At 39.2% G+C, this 24,314-nt stretch overlaps 2 protein-coding genes across 2 annotated transcripts in view; both read right to left on the reverse strand.

Moving 5' to 3' along the window:
- LOC109428273 (short neuropeptide F) overlaps window positions 1–8,825 on the reverse strand; it is a 142,965-nt gene extending 134,140 nt beyond the window's left edge. Inside the window, exon 1 of the mRNA XM_062851598.1 lies at window positions 8,575–8,825. The gene's annotated coding sequence lies outside the window, so the exon portion shown is untranslated. The remainder of the gene's footprint in view (window positions 1–8,574) is intronic.
- Window positions 8,826–13,224: 4,399 nt separating this feature from the next.
- On the reverse strand, window positions 13,225–14,874 carry LOC134286479 (uncharacterized). Its single transcript, XM_062848094.1, has one exon. It carries the CDS (start codon window positions 14,872–14,874, stop codon window positions 13,225–13,227), a length of 1,650 nt encoding a protein of 549 aa, XP_062704078.1.
- Window positions 14,875–24,314: the final 9,440 nt, after the last annotated feature.

Raw genomic sequence — 24,314 nt, forward strand, 5'->3', positions numbered from 1 at the left:
TTTTGGTGCATTTTTATTGTCAAAATTTAACCTATCTGTAACTTTTGTAGCAATAGTTATCACTGAAGTTTTTCAGTAGTTTTTGAAAATTGAAATGATTGTAGGTCGTCTCAGAAATTAAAAATTAAAACAATCGGTTGAGAAATAACTGAGATATGGCAATGTGAAGTTGAGAAGTTTGTATCCGAAAACGGTTTTGGTGCATTTTTATTCTCTGATACTGTATGTTGGATGTATGCAAAGTCCATTAATAAACAAAACAAAAGTTTTTCTTACAATAATCGTACACATCTCATACACGGTGTTCATTAAGTTCGGATACACAATCAAATTTAATATACATATGTCTTATCTGTAATTCAGGTTTTTAAAGTGAATGTATTAATTAAAAGCTCATATAATACTGATCAAATACAGTATGTGTTTTGAAATAAACTGTCCTTTATCCTTTTATTATAATTGCAAATGTGTCTCAAGTTCCTTTCGTCCGGCATGCAAGTCTTTCATTGGTATTTCGTCTAGTTTTCATTGAGTAATGGTGTTAAGTTAAATCAAATTAGGTTGTTGTTCTCAGCATTAGTGGTAGTAACTATGACCATACGAAATATTCTATAAGATTTGGATTGTGCGAAGTACGGAGTCATTTTATCTTGATCTTTAAAATTGCTAAAATTGTCGCTGTACCAGTTTCAATGATTATTGTTTTATAAAAAAAACAAGGCTGCGTTATATCTCAGTTTAACCCATAATTATCTTTTCCAAAACTTGATTATATCCCAATTTAGGCAAATGTTGACCAAAATTGGCTTTATATATTGTATTTATGCCTTTTTCAAAGAAACAAGAACAATTTGACTATAGTTGCAAATTCATCGCAATATCATCACTGAAATAGCAGTGTAAAGCTTTTGACTATTAATTTAGTTATTTTAATTTAGTATAGTGAGATGTAAACTCAAAAGTCAACGTTTTAGACTTCTGTAGCATGAGCAACTTTTCGAAAAATTTTCCAGCGTGCCGAAGCTAACAAACTTTCGATACATCTAAGGCTTATAAAAAAAGTAGAGGAAGACGTTATTCAAAACCATATGCTGTACTTGTTCAGTGTTATATGACCTTTCAATAAATACATTTACTTTGAAAATCTGAATTACAGATGTGAAATTAATTCAAGTTATATGGTGTATCTGAATCGAACTTATTGAATACCGTGTATAACACTGGATGGGGGCTACTTTGATAATTTTAACTATAACACAACTGCATTTGAAATTCCATGATTATTCACAAAACCACGTTGTACCAATACTGTAGTATACTATGTCATATTTGATATCAATAAATATATGCGTTTTTAGATGGTTCTGTGCTACCATAGATATTATGAACAATTTGATATTGTGTTTTAATAAAAAAGGGACCATCAATCCTTCATTCAGGTGAAACGGTCATTTATAATGTATTACGATACAAATATTCGACTGTATATGCTACATTGATACATCTTTAATGAATGGATCAACTCTTCAACATTTATGAACTGTACAATGCCTACAAAGCAAATGATCTGATACGTGTTATATATTTGTAAGTTTCTTCGATGTTTTTGCACATCCTGGCAAGCAATAAAGGGTCTGTTTTAAAAACAATTTCAAACAAATGAAGGGGAAAATATTGCTACATAATATGTAGTTCCAAAGACATAAAACAGATTTGAACCATATTTTGAATTAAAAAAAATCTATATTCATAAGTCTGGAGCAACATTTGAAAAGGGCATACAAGCATTGGTAAACAATGACTTCACACGTCGCTCCTGAGCCTCCCTCAGCTTATTTACAAAAACTAAGACCGTTATCAAATAGAGCAAACATCGATCTTTCGGATAACGGTGTTCATTTGCGTGGGCGGGCTGCTGTTATGCCCTACGGAGCGTTTTAGAAAAAAGACACAAGACCTCTTGGGCCCTTTTCAAATGTTGCTCCAGAAGTGTCCAAAGTAGCCCCGCATTTCAAAAGTAGCACGACGGTACATGAAATTTTACGCATATTCTTTTGTTTTTAGAATTAATGATGTATGTATGTCAATACATGCGTGGCACAGATGAAAAGGAGTGTAAGTGACCATTTTGTCGATTTTGAGCTGAGCATATCAAAAAGTTCTTCAGATTACAAGCTTTTAGGAACTATTTACGATTATTTTTACGATGATTGCAAACAATGCAATGCATCGGAGAAAAGTGGGTCGACTTGGAACTCCATACATTTTGTACGGAATTTAAGTGGGTCGATTTGGAACTCCATACATTTTATACGGAATTTAAGTTGGTGAAAAACTTTAAACCTCATTTGCTCAAAGGTGGGGTTTTGTCACTTACATTCCTTTGTTTCTAACCTCCTCATATGACTGTCTTTAGTCAACAGAAGTTTTTCCTAATAAATGCTAAGTTCGGTTTGAATAACCAATACTCTGTATTAACGAATTGTAGGAGGATATATAGGGTTTTGATATGAACGTTTAACACCATGTTTCTCTTAACTTTTTGTGCAATTTTTTCACGTTCAAATGGAAAAACAACATTTTCTGTGTTACAACAAATTTAGTAAGCATTTAGTAGTTTTTAAAATACCGTTTTCCTAAATTGCTGCAATTGTGCATGTGAGTAATGCAGTCTAATAAGTATAGTGCATCGCATGTCGGTTGTTGATTTCTATAGTGATAAATATTGAGTTAAGTTGGGTAATCTGGAGGAAGTTAATCCAGAAGGATGGAATGGATCACTAAGGAGATCCATTTTCTCCTACCGCTGAGGATGTTACAGCTCTGTTTAAATGGGAGAATGGTCGATTCAACTATTTGAATATTATTGACAAATTGAAATCGATTAACGCCCAAATATATGAATTGACTTGAAATTTCATGTTTGTAGTTCTAACTACAAACTGTGTCCGAAATTTATTGATGGAGATTTTTAATGCAACTCAAAAAGAGAACTCAATATGCGTAGCACAAATTAATATGTTAATGTACAGTAAAAACAAAAAAAAACGCAGTTAAAGATTCGATTGCTAAATTCACTACGTGCAGAAAAACTATCGAAGATACTCCGTTTTACGGTACCTCGGAATTCGGAACAGGCCAATATAGTTCTGAATGACTTTAAAGTATCCAAAAATATAAATACTTTATGATTCAGATGTAAAAACTTATTGTCCCATACAAGATTCGTAAAAAATAACGAAAATGTCTCATTTGACCAACCGACATACCCTACTGGGCTGCCGTATAAATCCGGAACCGGTCATACAATTTGACCAACCGGTGCATTCTATAAAATGGAAGCCATTTCTGGTTGTTATGTCAAATTTTCATCATAATCGGATAGAAGTTGAAGAAAATAGAACCAAATGAACATCTAAATTTTAGTGCGTAAAATACGCCAGGGACGCAAAAGCTAATAGAAATAGATACCGTGATTTCGGGTAAAATTGATCAGTGAGGTGAAATTGATCGACGTGAAGCCAGTTTTTGTTTGTCAAAAATAAAGCTTAGAATTTTGTTCAAAAATGGTTTCTGTAAAAATGAAAAACATTTTCCACCGCAAAAAAACAAAAATCAGAAGATACCTTGATCCATACTCTACATGTGCACGAAAACCGAATTTGAAAATATTACTTTGTTATTTAATAAAAAATCCAAAACCAAAAAGTGAGGAAATGCTTCCAGTTTCGCCTTAAAACAATTTGTTGAAAATGATCTTCATCTGGCTCAAGGGTTATTGAACTATGAGTTTACATATTTCTATATTAAATTTGATATTTTCCGAAACTGCGTGTATGGCGAATTCCAAAGGCACTTTCAAACTTTTGTTATCGTAGCTGTATCGCACATGGAATAAATATTCGAATGGATGTTTATAGTTGCCAAGTGTTCGCTAAACCCGATTTCATCATCAAAAGTTCTATAAACATGGATATTTTTGCATAAAATTGTACTTTTGCTAAAGTAATGACTTGTTTAGTATGAAAATTGCATACTTTTAGGCGTTTCTTTAGATTTATTAAACCTAAAATTTAAATAATTAAGAATTTACTAAACTTGTATAAGCTTTACAAAGCTTTTCGCATTCTGGGGTGGACAATTCAGATGGAAAATTTATTTTCAGCAATTACAAAGATATTTCATTGACTGATCAGTTTCACCCCGAAACTAAAATTTCTGATTTTTTATTTTAAATGATATTTATTGCAATAAAACGATTTGCAGTAAAAGTTTCAACCTCGTTGACTGATGAAACTCGTGATCGTACTTGATTTAAAGCATTGAGTTTGACCATATCGACAACTTTTTAAAAATTAGAAGCCAAAAACTGTGAAAAGTGATCAATTTCACCCGAAATCACGGTACCTTTTTTGTAAATTTGTATAATCTTAATGTTGGGACAACACCGCCGCCCATGCAGCTGTTTACCGGTGCTGAACCCTACCACTGTAGCCAGTATACGAGTGCGGCTGCCCATTGTTCCAGACAATCAGTTATATCCACAACGTAGGCTAGTTTGTACAGTATCTGTCCCGGGCAAGTAAATAAAATGTAATTTGTACAGTATGTCTTATTCTACATGTGAAATGTCGTCCCTGAAGAACCTGCTAGTCCAGCCACTAGCACGAACATAATGGTGCCGTGACCTGTGCGACAAATTCACAATCGATTAATAAGGCTCATCCCATCATCAACCCGATCGAAGCATTTTATTACCGGCAAACCTCGCGGCAAACAATGCAAATGCCACCAGCTCTACCTACAGTGCAACGCTGTTGCAGATCGCCTGTGCTTGTGTAGTGTTCGTTTTACTACCTCACCAATGGAATGATGAATGAGATCACTTCGTTGCCCTGGATTTGGGTCGTTTTGATTGAAGGTGAATGTGTGCAGTGCTTCTCACAGCTATTCTTTCCGGGATGACTCAAAGCATCCTGGCGGGACTTCACGTCCCCCGTTACCTTCAATCTGTGCCCAGTTTGAATTTCAAGACACCAATGTTGCTTGAAGTCTCGTCAGTAAAGTGGCCCACAGCGGAAATCTCTGACGACGAAAATCAACTCATCGGAAGCTTGCATCGATTCGAACAAATCATGGACCTCATCCGAAGTGCGTCAACCATCCTTTTATTGAAGATAATACTTCAAGGCGGGGAGTATGTTGGGACAACACCGCCGCCCATGCAGCTGTTTACCGGTGCTGAACCCTACCACTGTAGCCAGTATACGAGTGCGGCTGCCCATTGTTCCAGACAATCAGTTATATCCACAACGTAAGCTAGTTTGTACAGTATCTGTCCCGGGCAAGTAAATAAAATGTAATTTGTACAGTATGTCTTATTCTACATGTGAAATGTCGTCCCTGAAGAACCTGCTAGTCCAGCCACTAGCACGAACACTTAATGATTACTGTAAGATGACTTCAAAACTTTTATTTCTGCTCTGGTATATTTCCAGAATATTAATTACCCGAACAATTATCATGTAGTTTCTAAACAACACCAGTGGAATAAACAAATAAAAAAAAGTAATTGAATAATCCGTCAAAGCAAAAATACAGTAACCGGCACAAAAAAAGATCCACCATATAGTGTTTTCAGTTTCTAGTAAAAATTACATACAAAAATGATAAAATATATTTTTCAATGAATACATCACATCCATTTTACATTGTTTTAGTAATCTGTGTTGAAAAATATTTGGTTTTTGAGGAATAAAAATGATTTCTGATGAGATTGGGGAAATTGCTTAAAAATTGGGTATGACAGAAAAAAAGATCCACTTGGCAATTAATTCTGAAACTTCAAAATTTCGCCAAATTTTCACACGCTTTGCTTCTTGGTTTATGATCTTGTGATGTTTTTGACATGTGAAATTTATTTTGACATGAGTTTCAACAATTTTAGGGTGATATGGGGCGAGTTCATTGTTCATGATTAATATAATAGGTAATATTTGCTCTTTACTACAGAAACTATCTGTAAGCAAGAATGAACGCTATTAAACTACAATAAAACAATAATTCAGCTTGCAGACATACAGGAATGTTCTTTTTTGAACAATTTTTAAGAGTTTTGGTCGACTAATGCAAAGAAATGCACATGCTGTGGAGATTATCAAGGATTATTTGATATTATTCGATATTTTTTGATAACTCAAAATACTCTCACGTTTGTGTATCGCAATGATCACCTCCATCTGCGTAAACTAAAGCTTGCTGGAGGTATATTTCATCATATACACTTTGATAATTACTAGATTTCAATATATTTTGAGTGGTACAAACGGGTGTTCAATCATAATGTTAACTTTAACCATCAAATTCCACTGTCGCTTCAATACATCCATTCGCAGAATCAAAAGTTTACAAAAAAGAAAGCGTCAGATCATCTAGCTGTCTTCTGCAATACTTTTCGTTGGAATGCAAGGAATATATGTGCTGAAGACACCAACATGATTTGACGTTAGTCTCTCTTGCAATCACTCATTTCATTTGTGCGCATAATTTACCACCAGTTTGTTTTTGTTTTGCAAGTTAATATTATAAGTGCGCACCATGTGTACCACTTGTAATACATTGAAAATTTGTAATTGGGTTGTTTAATGAATAAAATATTGCTAATTTCTATAGCCTAATCGAAAGAGCTCATTTTTCTAAGTATAACGTGATTTTATTCGATTCCAACACCTTTGTTTTGATGGTCAAATTAACAAAACAGTTTTTATTTTCGTGGATAGAATGACAGTTCAATCGATAGAATGACAGTTCGACCCGAACAAAAAAAATCCCCATGCAAACTTTAAATGCATTTTAAAAATAGTTCCCGGACTCCAAAAATTATAAAATTTTGGACTTAGACCAATTTTGGGGCGGAGAATCCGATTATGAAATAATCCGGATACCCCTAAAGAACCCAATTATCATTGTGTATATGATAGAATATACCTCCAGCAAGCTTTAGTTCAAGCAGATGGAGGTGATCATTGCGATACACAAACGTGAGTGTGTTTTGAGTTATCAAAAAATATCGAATATCAAATAATCCTTAATAATCTCCACGGCATGTGCATTTCTTTGCATTAGTCGACCAAAACTCTTAAAAATTGTTCAAAAAAGTACATTCCTGTATGTCTGCAAGCTCAATCACTGTTGTATTGTAGTTTAATAGCGTTCATTCTTGCTTACAGATAGTTTCTGTAGTATATAGAACATTTTACCTATTATATTAACCATGGACAATAAACTCGTCCCATATCACCCTAAAATTGATGAAACTGATGTCAATATAAATTTCACATGTCAAAAATATCACAAGATCATAAACCAAGAAGCAAAACGTGTGAAAATTTGGCGAAATTTTGAAGTTTCAGAATTAGTGCCAAGTGGATCTATTTTTCTGTCATACCCAATTTTTAAGAAATTTCCCCAATCTCATCAGAAATCATTTTTATTCCTCAAAAACCAAATATTTTTCAACACAGATTACTAAAACAATGTAAAATGGATGTAATACATTCATTGAAAAATATATTTTATCATTTTTTCATGTAGTTTTCACTAGAAACTGAAACCACTATATGGTGGATCTTTTTTTGTGCCGGTCACTGTAATTGCGCTGGGTTTGTTCAATTTGCATTAACATAATTTTGATTAATGCAAGTACAATATTTCACTATATAAAAAAATGTACTGAGTTGTCAATCGTTTTCTCTTATACAATATAGATTTCTGACACGAAAATCACAATAATGGTGAAATATCGTTATTAAATTGTAATAATATCTAATACAAAAGAATACATCCTTCCAATGTATTATCGATGTATTGTAGATATTTTACTTTGTATGCCCAAAGGCTCTATTCTATCATCATGTAATATGAACGCGTACCGTCGGAAAATGTTCCAAATTTAAATCTGTTCGTGTGAAAGTGATATGTAACCGTTGTTGGTCACGTTTACAAGCCACACGTGGAGTGCAGCATTTCGATCAACAGCTGCAAAACCAACTACTTTAGCCCAGCAGAACAGTGCTATTCCATTAGATTGGGTGGATTATTTGAATATTTTAATTGCATCACCACATATGGCACCAACGGTTTTACAATTTTCATTTGTATACTCGCGTCTATCCTGCTTGTCGGTTAGAACTACCATTACAACGATACTTTCAGCATACAGTACTATTGCCCTGAAGGTTTCTTTTTTTTTATCGCAAACTCATCCATCATGCCTTTGGTGCCGGAAATACCACCAGACTAACTTTTATTGGCCCCTAAGGTATTGTCAACTGATCTAAATTTTAAAATAGAACACTGTTCAATTATTTACACTGCCATTTCAGTCGTCCATCCACAGAAAAAGTTTTGCATGACTAAAACAAAACGTTTAAAATTGCACTTTTCCAGAGAATCACCACCAAGCACATATTTCGGAATTCGTCTTCTTGTGAACATTGGGTTCACACCTTGTCTGTTAGCTAGATTTTGAAGAATGACCAATATTCTATTCACAGCAACTGGTTCGCCACTTGCCTTTATATCCCAAGCATAAAGCACTAAACAAATACAACACACTTGTTCCACTGAACCCTTCCGGCCACTAAACTGGGCAACTGTTGCTTATGTCCCCTTTGGCACAGGTTCAGGTCTTTCCACACTCCACGGCCGTTATTGTTCAGTTGTTTCCCTTTCGGTTGGCACGAGCTTTATGTCATTAGCAGCATTGAAACACACGTATTTATAAAGCAACACGCCGAAAAAGGAGCACCTTTTTCTTCGGCTCCCGTATCGGATCGGTCCTCGGTGTACCTCTTACTACAGCACAGATGATGATGACGATGTTGCCACACTGTTGCTTCTTTGCAGCACACCGACCGACCGTCAACCGAGGACAGCACCATCAGGCCACACCGTGCCATGTGGGCTGTGTGCTTCTGGCGGAAGAGGTACCCTCCCCAGAGCGGGATGCGATTCCTTTTGCACCATCGGCAGTACCGTAAGCCGGGAGCAAATTGGTCATAATTGTAATTATTTACCAGTGAATTTCCATACAGTGAGCATTTCGCTGGTGAATATTAGTCTACGGAAATCGGAATATTTACCAACAACATTTAACCCTTTATAAGGCCGAGGAAACTAGAAGAGTAATCAACGCATACTATTATGGAAATGATTATACTCATGATTGTATTTACAAAACAATTTTTGTTTGAAAGAAACTCTCAAAAATCTAGGTGGCAATATAGTTGCCACTGCCCGTTCAGCTCAAAAACGCTGGTGGCAATATAGTTGCCACTGCCCGTTTACCCCAAAAACGAGCTTTTGAGGAGGCAATATAGTTGCCACTGCCCGTTTAGGCCACCAGCGCTGGTGGCAATATTCTTGCCACTGCCCGTTTAGGGTACATTTCTTCTTTTGACTTCGACAAAAAGCCGGAAAAGAGACCTTAGAGTGGATTAGGGCTTAACCCATAATTTAAACTGTGTAGTTCAGCTCATATCAACCCATAATTTGATTATTTCTTAAAATATTTACCAAATCTATAGTTTTACAACAAGTTTGAGCTAATTTTCTTCACGCGGTCAAATTTTGCCATTTTTTGAGACTACAAATGGCCCCCAAATTATTGTTTAAGCTTTGTTTAGTGCCAAAAAAATACCAGGCGTTGTTAGTAATCCTTATTTTGAGTAAACCAAAAAAAGAAGTTCGGAATAAGTTTTTACAAAACAGAAAAAAATAAAAACAGTAGGTGGCAATATAGTACCACTGCCTTAAAAAGGGTTAACAATTGAAAATTTATCTTTTATAATCAGACATTGAAAAGTAAAAATTTAAGTTTTCGGAGACAGCCAGTTTAACTAAATCGCCAGTCAACATATAACACAAAAAAATATTGAAAACCTATGAACCATTAGTATTTCTAATACCACAACGCGAATCCAAAGAAATCACTAACGGCCAAATTCAGCCCCAGGTTACGGTACGCGTACACCACGTTGTCTCACGATAAGGACACCGCAGACGGGCATACCTTTCCCATTCACGGCATCAGGATTCTATGCTGCAACTAATACCTACTCGTATCAAAAGCGAAGCGATGTTGCAAGTCTTGAAGCGCGCCAACTTTACACTGTATCAAACGATTGCGCGCCAATGGCCCGTTGCGTATCATCAGTAGCGATGTTTGTAGCGTATCACCTGTGGCAGTATCACAGGAAGGATATCATATCACATTTCCGTTGGCTTATCGTTATTATTATTGTTATTACGGCGCATGTGTTGATGAGATTTGCAGCCTGAGGCCGATATACCTAATTGTCTCGTACTAGGTTTGACGCATCGTATCGGAATATCGTGGGTGAAATGGAATATTGTCAAAATAATTGGTTTGGGGAGATCGTCCTTAGATTAGTTTGTCTCACAATCGGTGATAGTAAAACGTCTAAGTTTGATTAGGAGAATGAATTTTCCGATTCTATCGCATGCAAGTTGGTTTGGATCGTTGCCCTAGAAAGCTAAAAGTAAATTCAAACATATGATTTTGATGGGATGAAAATGGGATTTTGATTTTGATTGGTTCCGTTCCCCTACCTAACTTTTTCCCAAGCATCCAATCGTTTTGCGGACTTCGAAGAGGAGGGTTGATGGTTTTGAATAAATTTTTTTGAATGCGCTGAAATTCTGCGCATTTCATGTGGGATCAAAATGGAGTCCAAAAAATCTACTGGAGCAGGGAGTTTTTCATACAAGTGTATCTCATGCGAGTGTACAGCTCTGCTACCGTTCTAAAAGTTTTGGCTAAGCTGGCGAATCAATCGTACCCCGGAAACGTACCTAAATACCGTAAACCGGGGTCTTGATCAGTGGGGTAAAATTGATCATTCGAGTACTACATTGTAATTCCATACTAGGAACTCTTAAGCGTCGTAATGATCTTAAACTTTTTACGTCATCTGGTTCGTAGATGTCTAGAGATGAGTGTAATTTTTTATTTTTTTTTTAGAAAAAAATAGTTTTGCCTTATTTTTAAGGAATTAGCAATGTATTTCTCATTTAGCTGGAATCATTGCTACTAAACAATCGATTGCTTATGGGACTTTCCGTAAATTCTCTGTTTTAACATTTTTATGGACTCTTTATTGGGATGTTATGTAACTAATCAGAACATTACATAGTTAAAAAAAAGTTCATTTTATGATTAAATAGACATCATCACAAGAAACTACTTATTTCAAATAAAATTGCCTACCTTAAGGCGTTTAAGGGTAAATTTCAAAATTTAATTTTGCATTTAAAGTATTAAATTCACTTGTTGTAGGATTTTAATCGCGTTATTCAGTTTTGGAAGAGCAAAATTAAGCGGAAATAGTTATTTATGCAACAAGTTGCAAAATGATGATTTTTTCAGCACGAGTCGTACATTTATCCAACGAGGCTTGCCGAGTTGGATAAATACGACGAGTGCTGAAAAAATCGAGTTTTGCAACGAGTTGCATACAAAGTTTTTTGTAATTGCAAAAAATATCGTTAAGTTTAATCTCTTCTTGTAACACAAACCTGTAACAAGAGAAACCACGAGCGCGCGCCTCCAAGCATGCCTGCGTTGTATTTTTGTTCGATCAGGTAGGCTGTGGTAGGCTGGGTGTCACGAATTTTCAAGCTCCCGTCGTCGTCATGCATCAGCATAGGCAAGAGCGAAAGCAGTTCCAGCTACAGCATCTACACCTGATCTGCAGTCTGAATCAGAATCTAAATCATCCTGTTTCGGACTCGAGCTGCTCAGTGAATATAGAAGCAGCAGCTGTATCAACGGAAGTGGTGGTAGTTGGGAAAAAGTGTGCGCTGGCAAAAGTGCCGAAAAGTAGTACTTTTCAGCACTCTTAAGAGTGCCGAAAAGTAGTACTTTTCGGCACTTTTGTTTTAGTGAAGAAAAGAAGGCCGTTATATTGCTCTTGCCGCGAGTGAAAAGTAGGGGAATATGTAACGCAATTACAAAAAGGAAATTTTCCTTCCCAACCGATGTTTAATTGTATACTGATCAATTTCGCTCCAAAGTGGCATTTGGGTAATTCTCGCTGAGACCGGCCCACTATTTACACCTTGTCTTCAAAAATCTTTAAGGTGTCGATTTTCTGAAAGCCCTCGCCTAAAAAGTAAGAAAAATGCATTTGGTTACTCAAATTGATGGACCCCCCCGATAGTTAGAGCCACAACAATTTTTGCAGACCCCTCGGTTTTGGTCAAATGGTGGCTCACTTAAACCGTTATAACTCGAAAGTTTCTCCAACAACAACCTCAAAACGAATTGTTGTTGAAAAGAGGAAAGATAAAGCTACTATTTACAATAATAAAAAGTTGGGTCAGCCATATTGATTTTTGCCGCCATCTTGGATGTTTATACCAAAACATTTTTTTCATCATGAGGGCAACCACCGATTTCCAAAATTTTTGCATCAATTGAAAGCTGGGACATTTATACATAACATATCAAAAAATTAGAGATGTTTTTTTCTTCTTTCAAAAGTTATCTTCAGTTTTGTAAATTAAGCCACGTTTTCTCCATACATCTCCATAGTTATGAAGTTGGTGCTGATTTGTATAGTCACATCACTATTTAGCAAATTTTTGGGAAATTGAGTGACCCTCCGCTCTCAAATTGAGCCCCCTGGTAGTCTACACTCAATTCACACAACAAAATAAAAATAAATAGTTGTGGCTGTGAACAGTTTATTAAGAAAATTCTTGAAGAGAGTATATAATTTGAAATATTTTTACGCAATGTGCTTCTAGTGGATATTAAATCCTTTAACCCTTTCAGGACGGTTGGGCCATTTGCACCTCGCTGACGCGTTCTACAGCGACGAGGTTGGTGAAAAAAGTCGTTTCGAAGGGGTTAAAAGAAGCACGATAAGGAAACTAAAAATTAAAATTAAATCTTACAAGAAACTTATTCTGTTTGAAGACGGTAGGCATACATTGTGTGTGAAATATAACAAATAGTTTAAATTAGGAAATGTGAAATATTTTGCCTTAGAAATGTTTTAACGTTAATTTTGAAAAATTAATGAATTTCATGAATTTCAATCTATCTCCTATCACAACAAACAATACTTCAAATCTTATTCTACTTCGTTACAAATTGAGCATAGCTACAAAAATATTTCAGGTTTCTTCATTGGGTGTCTACTTCAAACGGCAGCAAACAAATCTTCGTGATCGGTCGACGACTCGGATGAGTCCGTCTGGTCCTTCGATGGTGTTGATAATTCTCGCTAGAGGCCACTTGACGGGAGCTAGGAACTCATCAACAACGACAACCATCCGGCCGGGCTGGATTGCTGTATTGGGAGCGTTGATTTTGTTTTCTTTTTGAAGTTCCTGCAAATATTCGGTCTGCCACTGATGCCAAAACTGTTGAACTCGGTGTTGCAGAGCTGGATAGTGGTCGAGGCGGTTGATCGGAACCTGGCATACTTCGGCATCGGGGAGAGCAGACTGTGTAGTTCCGATGAGAAAGTGGGCTGGTGTCAGAACGGCTAAATCATTGGGGTCCTCCGTGAGTGGTGTCAAGGAACGAGAATTCATGGCGCCTTCTATCTGCACCAATACCGTCGACATATCTTCGAAAGACAGCTTCGCATTTCCTAGCTGACGGTACATATGCTTCTTGGCCACCTTGACGGCAGCTTCCCACAGTCCGCCAAAATGTGGGGCCTTCGGTGGAGTCATATGCCACTGGATTCCCTGGCTTGAGCAGTGTGTGGCAATGAATCCGGATGCCTTCTCTCGCTGTAGCATTTGGTACAATTCGTGTAGTGCGTTGCAGGCTCCCTCGAAATTCTTTCCGTTGTCGGAGTGTATATGTGTGGGGCACCCGCGACGAGCGATGAACCTTCGTAGCGCGTTGAGAAATGCTGGTGTGGAGAGGTCGCTCACCAGCTCTAGGTGCACAGCTTTCGTGACGAAGCAAACGAAGGCGCTGATGTAAGCCTTGGTTGGTGAGGCGCGTTTGTGGATTGCTTTCATGTAGACCGGACCGGCAAAATCTACTCCAGTGACAGAAAAAGGACGGCTCGGGGTAATTCTCTGCAGCGGCAGTTGTCCAGTTTGTTGTTTGGCGGGAACGGGTGAGGCTCTAGAGCAACGGAAGCAATTCCGTACGATGTGGTTGACCAATCGCCTTCCTTGTATCGGCCAAAATTCTTGGCGAATGGCCGCTAGGGTCACACGGCCGCCACCGTGGAGTAGCCTCAGATGGTAGTGCATGGCGATTGACCGTGTTAATGGATGGGAATTGGGAAGGAGGATGGGATGTTTGGTTATATAAGGCTGATCTGACAAACGCAATCTACCCCCAACTCTCAGTATTCCCGAATCGTCGATGAAAGGGCTCAGAAGACGTAGGCTCGAATGCTTGGAAACCGCTTTTCCCTTCCCCAAGTACCTTATCTCCTCTGCAAAGACGTCTGCTTGGGCTAGCTTGATTAGTTTCATCCGGGCTGCTGACATTTCCTCAACGGTGATTGCATTTGTTATCACATTCAACTCGGGACACGGTGACGATGTAGTTCGATGACGACCACTACGACAAGCTTGGATGAAGCGCAGACAGTATGCTGTCACTCGTGTCAAACGATTATAGCACAGCGATGTGTCAAACATGCCATTCACTTCGGGCTTATTTTGGACAGCCGCCACCATTCTTCGTCGCTCCAGGATTTCTTCGGGTGTTTTCTGCTGCTGGGTACTAATTGGCCACTCCGTTTCAGGTGCTGTTAGCCAGGCTGGTCCATGGTGCCACAAGTTGCTGGACAGGAATTTTTCGACGGTCATTCCTCTGCTGACTAGGTCCGCTGGATTCTCTCTCCCTGCGATATATGGTGCCAATAGGATTCCTGTGTTGTGGTTTGGATTTCAGAAACCCTATTCGCGATGAAGGTGCTCCAAGTGTATGGAGGCGATCGAAGCCACTCATGTGTGACGCTGGAATCGGACCAAAAATGGGAAGCAGTGATAGGCATATCCAATGCTTCGGAAACTCGTTTATGCAACCGCGCAGCCAGCACAGCAGCAGATAGTTCCACTTTTCTTGAATAGCGTCGGATACCTCTTCATCCCACCCGCAAGGCTGCAGCCAGAGCTCTTGCAGTAACATTTTTGCTCGAATGATGACGGGGGCGGTGAGACCTAGGGGATCGAAGTGTTTGGAAACGGCGGAAAGAATAGAGCGCTTCGTTGATGGACCATTTCCAACAGTAGGGGTCGAGTCGAATCTCAGCAGGTCCGTCCTGGGCTCCCAACAGATCCCGAGCGCTTTGATGGGTTCTTCGTGGTCAAATTTCATGGTTGGTTGGGTTGCAATTCGCGATGGGTCGAGTCCTTCCAGGACCTTTTCGCTGTTGGATGCCCATTTTCTCAATTGGAATCCTCCTTTGGCCAGCAGTTCGTCAAGTTCCTCCCGTGTTTCGATTGCCTCTTCCTCTGTATCCGCTCCCCCTATATAATCGTCCACATAGAATCCCTTCTTCAGAGCGGGGGCACCGTGCGGGTAGGCATCTCCTTCGTCGGCAGCGAGCTGTTGCAAGGTTCGAGTGGCAAGGAATGATGACGGTGCTAGCCCATAGGTAACCGTAGACAATTCGTACGTGGTGATCAGGTCGTCTGGATGGAATCGCCAGAGAATGCGCTGTAGTGGTGTGTCGTCGGGATGGAGTAACACCTGGCGATACATTTTCGCGATGTCCGCTACGAGGGCTATTGGATACTTGCGGAATCGGAGGACTAGCGTCAGTAGCTCGTCCTGGACAATTGGACCGACTTGGAGGGCGTCGTTGAGGGAATAGCCGGTGGAGGTTTTCGCGGATCCGTCAAAGACTACACGCACTTTGGTGGTTGTACTGGCCTCTTTCAGTACGGCGTGATGGGGCAAATAATGCACCTGCTGCGGCTCCTCTGCGCTCGGAGGAACAACTCGCATGTGGCCAAGCGAAAGATATTCGGATAGGAAAGAGTGGTACTCTTCCATTAAGTGGGGTTCCCTGTTCAGCCGTCTCTCCAGGGAATAGAACCGACGTATTGCAGAAGACTTCGACTCACCGAGCATGTGATCGAAATTTGGATAACGGGGCAAACGGACGATATATCTTCCCTCCGGTGTACGTGAGACATTGGAAATGTAGTGGGATTCGCATTGCTGTTCTTCCACCGAGTAGTTTGGGCGGTTTTCTACCTCTTCGAGAAGCCAGAAGCGTTCCATGGCTTCATGGAGTGGATCGGAAAACGAGACATGGCATGCTTCGGGGGGTGATTTCAGGGGCGTTTGGTTCCTACCGGTGACAATCCAGCCAAAAACGCTCTTGATGAGGATCGGGTTTTCACCTTCCACGATCCGGGTTCCAGGGTTTACGTATGTAAAAAAGTGTTCCGCTCCGAGCAACATGTCGATGGCGCCGGTCTTATTGAAGGTAGGGTCGGCCAACGGAAGATCTTTCGGGGCATGCCAGTCATTAGAAGGAGAGGAAACAACAGGCAAATAGATCGTTATACGGGGCATGACGAGGAAGTCCAAACCGATCTCGAAATCGGAGGTTCTCGACCTGATAGTAGCACTGACCGAGTGGTTGACACTGGAGGAGGACTCACCGACACCGAACACTGGGATGTTAATCTTGTTTCGCTTGAGACGGAGGAGCTGGCATAGTCGATCGCTGATGATGTTGGATTGCGATCCATTATCCAACAGAGCTCGTGCGGGGTAAGCTTGACCATTACAATCGAGGACCATCAACACGACTGTCGAAAGCAAAACATTGGCGTTCGATGTTTGCGAGGAGTTGGACGTCTGTTCACTGACAGCATTGGTGGAAGTGGGTGGTCGTCGATTGGGTGCTGCATCTTGTTTGACGATGGGCTTCGGTGTGTACGTTGATGGGCGAACGGTGGTGGATGATTGTTCGGTTTCGAGTGGGTGGTAGCCTGGGTGGAGCAATGAATGGTGTCGTTTTCGGCAGTGACGACACGAGAATTTTGATTGAAAATTGCGAGCGAGGTGGTCTTGACGAAAACAATTGTGGCAGAGATGTTGGTCATTGACGACTTTCAGACGATCAGCGACGGACATTCTTTCGAATCGTGGGCATTGGAAGAGAGGATGATGTTGATCGCAAGAGTGGCATTTTCGTGGTGTGGCTTCAGTTACAGCATGGGAAACGGTTTTGTGGAACGGTGGGCGTCGAAACATTGGTGGTTGTTGGTTGGATGTTGGCTGTGCTTGGTGATTAACGGACATTGATTCTAGTACACGAATGCGACGGTGGAGAAAATCAATGAGACAACCGTAGTCGGGGTTTGTGGTGGTCGTAGCGAAATCTTCCCATGCTTTCTGCGTAGCGTCGTCGAGTCGGAGGCAAAGAAGATACTCCAGCATAGTGCTCCAGGAATCGATAGGTTCACCAAGTTGGCGGAGGGTCTTGGTGTGGCGCTCGTACTCGTCAACGACGGAATGCAATGCAGCGGCGGATTCCTTTTTCATTCGAGGGCAATCGAGGAGGGCTTGAAGGTGTCGCTTTTTGAGGAGATATTCGTTAGCGTAGCGAGAGACGAGGGTTTGCCATGCAACAGGGTTATTGGCGGAGCTGATGCCAATGGATTCGATTAGCTGTGCTGCCTCTCCTTTCAGAGCAGCACGGAGGTAATGAAACTTTTGGATGTCGTGAACGTCGGGGTTGGAGTGGATTAGAGCGACGAACGTGTCGTGGAAAGCTGCTAACCAGTTGTTGTAGTCCCCGTCGAACTCCGGCAGGGAAATGGATGGTAGTTTGATGCCAGACAGGCCAGAGGGAGACGATTGGAGAATTGCTTTTTTCGAAGGTGGTACATTGGGGAGGTAGGATTGAAGAGAAGCCTTAATTTGGAAATAATGGGTTTCGTTGTGGGAACGGAAAGCGAGATTTTGCGCCATACCTTGGTTGGTCAGTTCCAGGTCCTCGAGTTGGGTCTGCACATCCTCCAATCCCATCCACACGGTATCGAGGCTCTCGAGACGTAGTTTCACCTGGCCACTGTCCCGTTCCGCCACGTATTTCTCGACGAATTGTTCCGCTCTCCCTAGCGCAGCGATGAGCGTCGTCCGCCGGTTGATGAGCTGCTGTCTCGAACGTTCGTCCGCCATTGCGGGAGCGGAGTATCACAGGGGGCACTAGATCGGGTGACACAGAGAAAGACCCGGTAGAGCCGGACAAATGAAGTAGATAGGTTGGAGCGCTACTAACCTGCCCAAGGCTAGGATTAAGCCTTGTATTATATTCAAAATCTGCAACGGTCCTTCTATTGGGCAATCACATGTAACGGATGGCTATGGCGTCGTCACTCTCGCACTAGCTGATAGCTGACCGTATGGTCACGCTTCTAGAAGCTTCGTCGAACTCCGGTACGGTTACGAATTTCGGAAGAAAAGAGAGAAAAATCTCAAGGCACCCGCGATAAACTTCTGCGCACTTCGGAATAATACGTACCGAGTACCTAACGGAATTAGGCCTTGTATTAAAATTCAAGCGGGAACTCCGGAGAAGCTTCTCGAACACGTTGGAACACAATAGGCTCCGGGGAAGATGGCGATCCTTTCAATACCGATGGGGCACACAATGGTGCGGAACGATGGCGGTAGATAGCGTCTGAGTCCGAATTGCGATGGCGGGTGTTCTGGAAGGAAGCCAGATCCTGGTTTACTACGGCACCAAGATGATAGGGCAGGATCGTGCTTCCGGCGGATTTTGGGGTCACTGAACGGATTGGGTGGACACTATCACCACTGGGGTCACTCGGTATCACTGGATTCACCAAAAAACTTGACTTGGAACTTAAAACTTGAAACTTTATTCTTCGACGGTTTGGATTTGACTAACTAAACTTTATTCAATTAGATCGCTTATCTACCCTACGTTGTATGAATTATTTCGTGTAACGGAAAAGATACATGCTATAAAATTTCTATAGCAGCTGGCAGCAAATGCTGGCAGTAAGCTGTGGAATACCTGCATTTTGGGCAACGATAGACTTGAGAACTGTCACTAACTCAGGTATGGAAAACCGAATAACTACAACCTGAATGAGGTATTAAGTATCCCTGCATAAGAGGTAAAATACCTAAAATAATAACTGGTGTGTATTCTGTGCATAACGCGTGAATAATGACATCAGGTATGGCAATACCTAAATAATAATCAGCGATTTTTTCATATAAATAGCGATTTTTACATAATTGAATAATACCTCAAGCAGTCTTCAACACCAAACCAATAACTCATTGAGGTATTGTATCAATACCTACAAAATACCAGAATAAGTTATTTTCAATACCTTGTCTTGGTATGATACCTGACTTTGGTATGCTGCAGTTATGTGTCAGTTATTCGTTCCTGCTCGGGAATATCTACAATCTGAATGAGGTATTAAGTAGCCCTGCATAAGAAGTAAAATACCTAAAATAATATCTGGTGTGTATTCTGTGTATAAGGCATGAATAATGACATCAGGTATGGCAATACGTAAGTAATAATCGGCAATTTTTCCATACAAATAGCGATTTTTCCATAATTGAATAATATCTTGAGCAGTCCTCATCACTAAACCAATAACTCGTTGAGGTATTTTATCAATACCTACATCAAAACACTAAAATAAGTTATTTTCAATACCTGGATAACAGAACAATACCAACAAATTGTTACAAATTGTAAAATAAAAGCGAATTGTTGAAAACAAAACTGGTAAGTTTAAAATAATTTTGAGACATCAATTCTGTATTGTCTGCAGTTTTTTTTTAAAGTTTCGACTTACATGCCTCCATGAAATAATCAAATAATTTAGGCCGATGCAAATATTTTATTTGTTTTATGTCACCCCCCCCCCTTAAAAATCCCAAAATATTGAAGGGGGAAAAAAAAACATGGCGCCCGCTGACTCCATTTTCAATAGAAAATTTTTTAACAAGCAACTATTTTTCAATAGTTGAAAAATATTTTTTCAATAGTTGACATTTTTTTATTTTTTCAATACACAGATAAAAATAATGAGATTTACACCTCATGTAAACTTCATTTTATGTAGTCATGTAAACTTAGTGTTATGATGGTTTACATGATATATCATGTAAATTTGTGTCATATGTCATGTAAACACTCAGAGTCATGCTCAATTACAGGACATATAACACTAGTTTACAAAATAAAGCGAAAGTCGTGAACTTCTGTCAACGACCAAAATTTTTGAAGCACAATTTAGCGCTGATTTCGAAATCGACCTTCAAAAAATTTTAAGTAGAACAGTTTCTGAGTTTTAGCTTAATATCGAGTTTAACAACTTTTCAAAATATGTAATTTACTAGAATTCAAATATATTGCGTTTTGTTCAACCAGTTTTAAATCTTTTTCCATAAATTAAAAGCTGAACACAATACCATTCGATCATCTGAATACAGGTTTTGCGTCAGATTGATGAATTTCAAGATATTTGCGAGTTCTAGGGACGATCTCCTTGCATTTTAGCAAAATTCCCAAAAAAAAATTGAAGAAATGTATTTTTTCAATAAAAAAACCCTATTTAAAACCCTATCGACGTTTATTTGACGTATCATGTGTAGGCAAGTTACAGTGAAAATTTCAGCTCAATCGGAGCATTGATTACGGAGAATGAGATGTGTGAAGTGAGCGACGTTGCTTAAAAATAGAACAAAAATCGTTTCCAAATCATCAACCTTGTATGGAAAGTCGAAAAAATTTCCGCTCTACTGTATTTTTTTTCTTTTGCGTTTTCGAACTCAGGGCATGATTCTACACCAAAAATGATCATCAGCTTACCGAGTTCAAAAATGCTGTAAACTAGTGTAATGGAAGTTTACATGATATTTTATGACTTTTACATGATATGTCATGTAAACTTCTATGATATCCCACGCTCCAATTATGTGCTTCATGTGTCACAGAATTTTACACTCTTTTTTCGATCTGTGTAGTTTTTTTTGTTTGTTCCTTATTTATTTTTGTCCCCCCCCCTCGTACCTGATGAGAGGTCTCGGACATAAAAGAAAAATAATATTTGCATCGGCCTTAAGTGAGAGTGAATATGAGCAAAATAGAACAAAAGTAAACTCTGCTAGGCAAGAAACTACTTTTTTCACACTGTACATGGCTAAAGTCTTATTAGCGGCATTATTAATGTGATGATCCCAAGATAATGTGCAATCAAGATGGATTCCTAAGTATTTAAATGAATCAACACTTTCTACAGTATCACAGCGCCAACTCTAAGAAGAAGAGTTCTAGGAGCAGATTTCCTCGGAGTCTGTAAATCATATATGTACTTGTTTATTTTTTTTTATTTAAAGAAAGTAGGTTACAACGTCCAACACACACCTCCTGCAGCGCTACGATTCCGGGCCCCACGTTTTAGGGGCCCCCACAAAAACCTTTTTTGGTAGCTTACATTAGCTTTATTTTTCATATTGCTTAAGCACTGTTCGAAAATAAGGAAAACCATTTTTGTTCATCTCTCCGAGGGGCCTCCACATCCGCTCGGGCCCCCACAATCCTTAATGCGGGCCTGACCATATGGATTCTATTTAGCTACCGCAGAATGAAAAACTTTTCGAACATTTTTCTTGTGTGCTGGAGCAAACAGAATTCAGAAAACGGAAGTGTACTGCTAGGCTTATAAAAACAAATAGAAAATAATATTATTCTAAACTGCATGCTTTATTTAATCAGTATTATGTGGCCCTTCAATACATGCATCCATTTTAAAATATAAATCACAGATGTGAAATTAAATTATATTTTCTAAATTTGTATTTTGTACTAGCTGTCCCGGCAAACGTCGTTCTGTCTGCCTACTATGTTTTTTGACATGCAGCTCGGTAGAAAAATGCCCCGCAAAATGGAATTTCAAACTTTCTCGTTTTCGGTGCGTTCCCGGTCGATTTTCCCAATGGACTACCCGCTTGGCGCATACCCACAGTTGATCAGCAGGAGTAAATCCATTTTATTTTGTATGGTGAAAGGCATCTAAACTTGAATTACTTGAAATAGAAAGCTTTTACTGAAAAAAATATTAATAGTAGTCACCATTGTGCATAACCACTACCAAATATTTTTTCGAATAATGTATTCCACTTCAATAAATTTGCCTTTAGATGCTATTCGTCATACAGTATTTTTCCGATTTACTTTTAGGGATTTTTCGCGCATAGAAGCTAGCGCCACATTGGCCGATACAGAGAGTAGGAAAACAGCCGATGTAGTTAATTCATTGAGCTCAAGAAACGAAAAGGGTCTCCAGTGATGTCCGGAATTTGGCTAGCCAATTTGGAGCTCGTTGAATATCTCACTTATTATTGTCAGAAATATACTCACCATCAACGTCCATAGTTTTGAATGTGTTGTATTATTTAAAATAATTTCATAGTACCGTAAACCGGGGTCAAATTGATTAGTGGGGTGAAATTGATCATTCGGGTACTACATTATAATTCCATACTATGAACTCTTAAGCGTCGTAATGATCTTAAACTTTTTATGTCATCTGGTTTGTAGATGTCTAGCAATTAGTGTAGGCTTTATTTTTTTTAGAACAAAGTTAGTTTTTCCTTATTTTTATAGGAATTTGCAATGTATTTCTCATTTAGCTGGAATCATTGCTACTAAACAATCGATTGTTAATAGGACATCCCGTAAATTCTCTGTTATAACATTTTTGTGGAGCCTTGGTTGGGAAGTTATGTAGCTAATCAGAACATGAAATAGTTATAAAAAAAGTTCACAACACAGCGCACTGGATGCGAAACAGTTGCGACGAACCAAGAAAATTGCAATTTTTGATTGAATGTCTGTCTTGATCCCAACCAATATCAGAAGAAATTTTGGTATTTCCAGGATGCTTTTCAATACTGGCTGTGCAAGCACTAGAATAGAATAGAATAGAATAGAATAGAAATAGAATGTCTGTCTTGATCCCAACCGGATAGACAATATTATAGTTGATCTACCGGGTATAAGTGATCATTCATTGAAAAAATAGATAAAACATTATTGTTGAGCTTAAAAGTATCAAATTCGATTTGGTGAAACGAAATATTTTGCATGAGTTGTTAATTTGGATGTTAATTGACCAACTTATCCTTTGATTGGTTAAAAAAAATATTTCCACGCTTAATGGCTTGCAGTCAAAAAACCCAAAATCGCATATTTTGCCATATAAATTGAGTTATAGCTCAAAATTGTGACGTGCTGCAGCACGTCTCCAGAAAATCTGAGCCCGGATTCAGCTGCCCAAAATCTGTCAGAGACACATAAGTTTGCTCTTGAGACAGACCAAAAGTTTATTTTTGTTACGCTGTGTAATTGTTACACAGCCAATTTATCCCATTATGCACTTATCCGCGAGCGGTAATGGCGGTAATGGCGGCGGCGGGCATTATCAACCGGTTGGGATTTTGACGTTTCTTGGGGGAAAGTCAAAACAGTTTCATTCTGCTCCTCACCCCTTAACCCATCGATCGGTGGCGCCAACCGATTGCGATTCCCATCCCAAGAAACGTCCAACCGGTTAGTTTTGCCCGCCGCCGTCATTACCGCTCGCGGATAAGCGGATTTCGGTTTTCATTATTAATCAACTTTTTAGTATTTTTTACCACCAAAAGTGAATTTTACAAGCAGCATATAAAACAATAAAAAGGAGTTTCAATGATTAGAATATTAAGTAAAAAATAATGAAATAAGTGTTATTTTTGTATGAAAATCGATTCATATTATGAAATGATTGCTTCTTGAGTGGCCCATAATTAATTAACTAAATCGGCTGTTTTCTTACTCTCCGCATCGACCAATGTGGCGCTAGCTTCTATGCGCGAAAAATCGCTAAAAAGTAAGTCGCAAAAATATTGCATGGCGAATACCATCTAAAGGCAAATTCTTCAAAGTGGAACACATTATTCGAAAAAATATTTGGTAGTGGTTGTGCACAATGGTGATCACTATTAAGCCTACCAAATATTTTTTCGGGAAAATCTTTGTATTTCAAGTAATTCAAGTTTAGATGCATTTCGCCATACAAAATTAAATTGATTTACTCCTGCTGATCAACTGTGGCTGCGCGCAAAGCGGGTAGTCCATTTGCTTCTTTAACGATGTTGAGATGATCCGATATTCTGAATCTGCATGTCAAAGTTGTTGGAGTTTGGGTAGTCTCCAGCTCCTCGCAGATATGCAAATAAAAGGAGT

Source organism: Aedes albopictus, chromosome 2, assembly GCF_035046485.1.
Source record: "Aedes albopictus strain Foshan chromosome 2, AalbF5, whole genome shotgun sequence".
NCBI classification, from domain to species: Eukaryota; Metazoa; Arthropoda; class Insecta; order Diptera; family Culicidae; genus Aedes; species Aedes albopictus.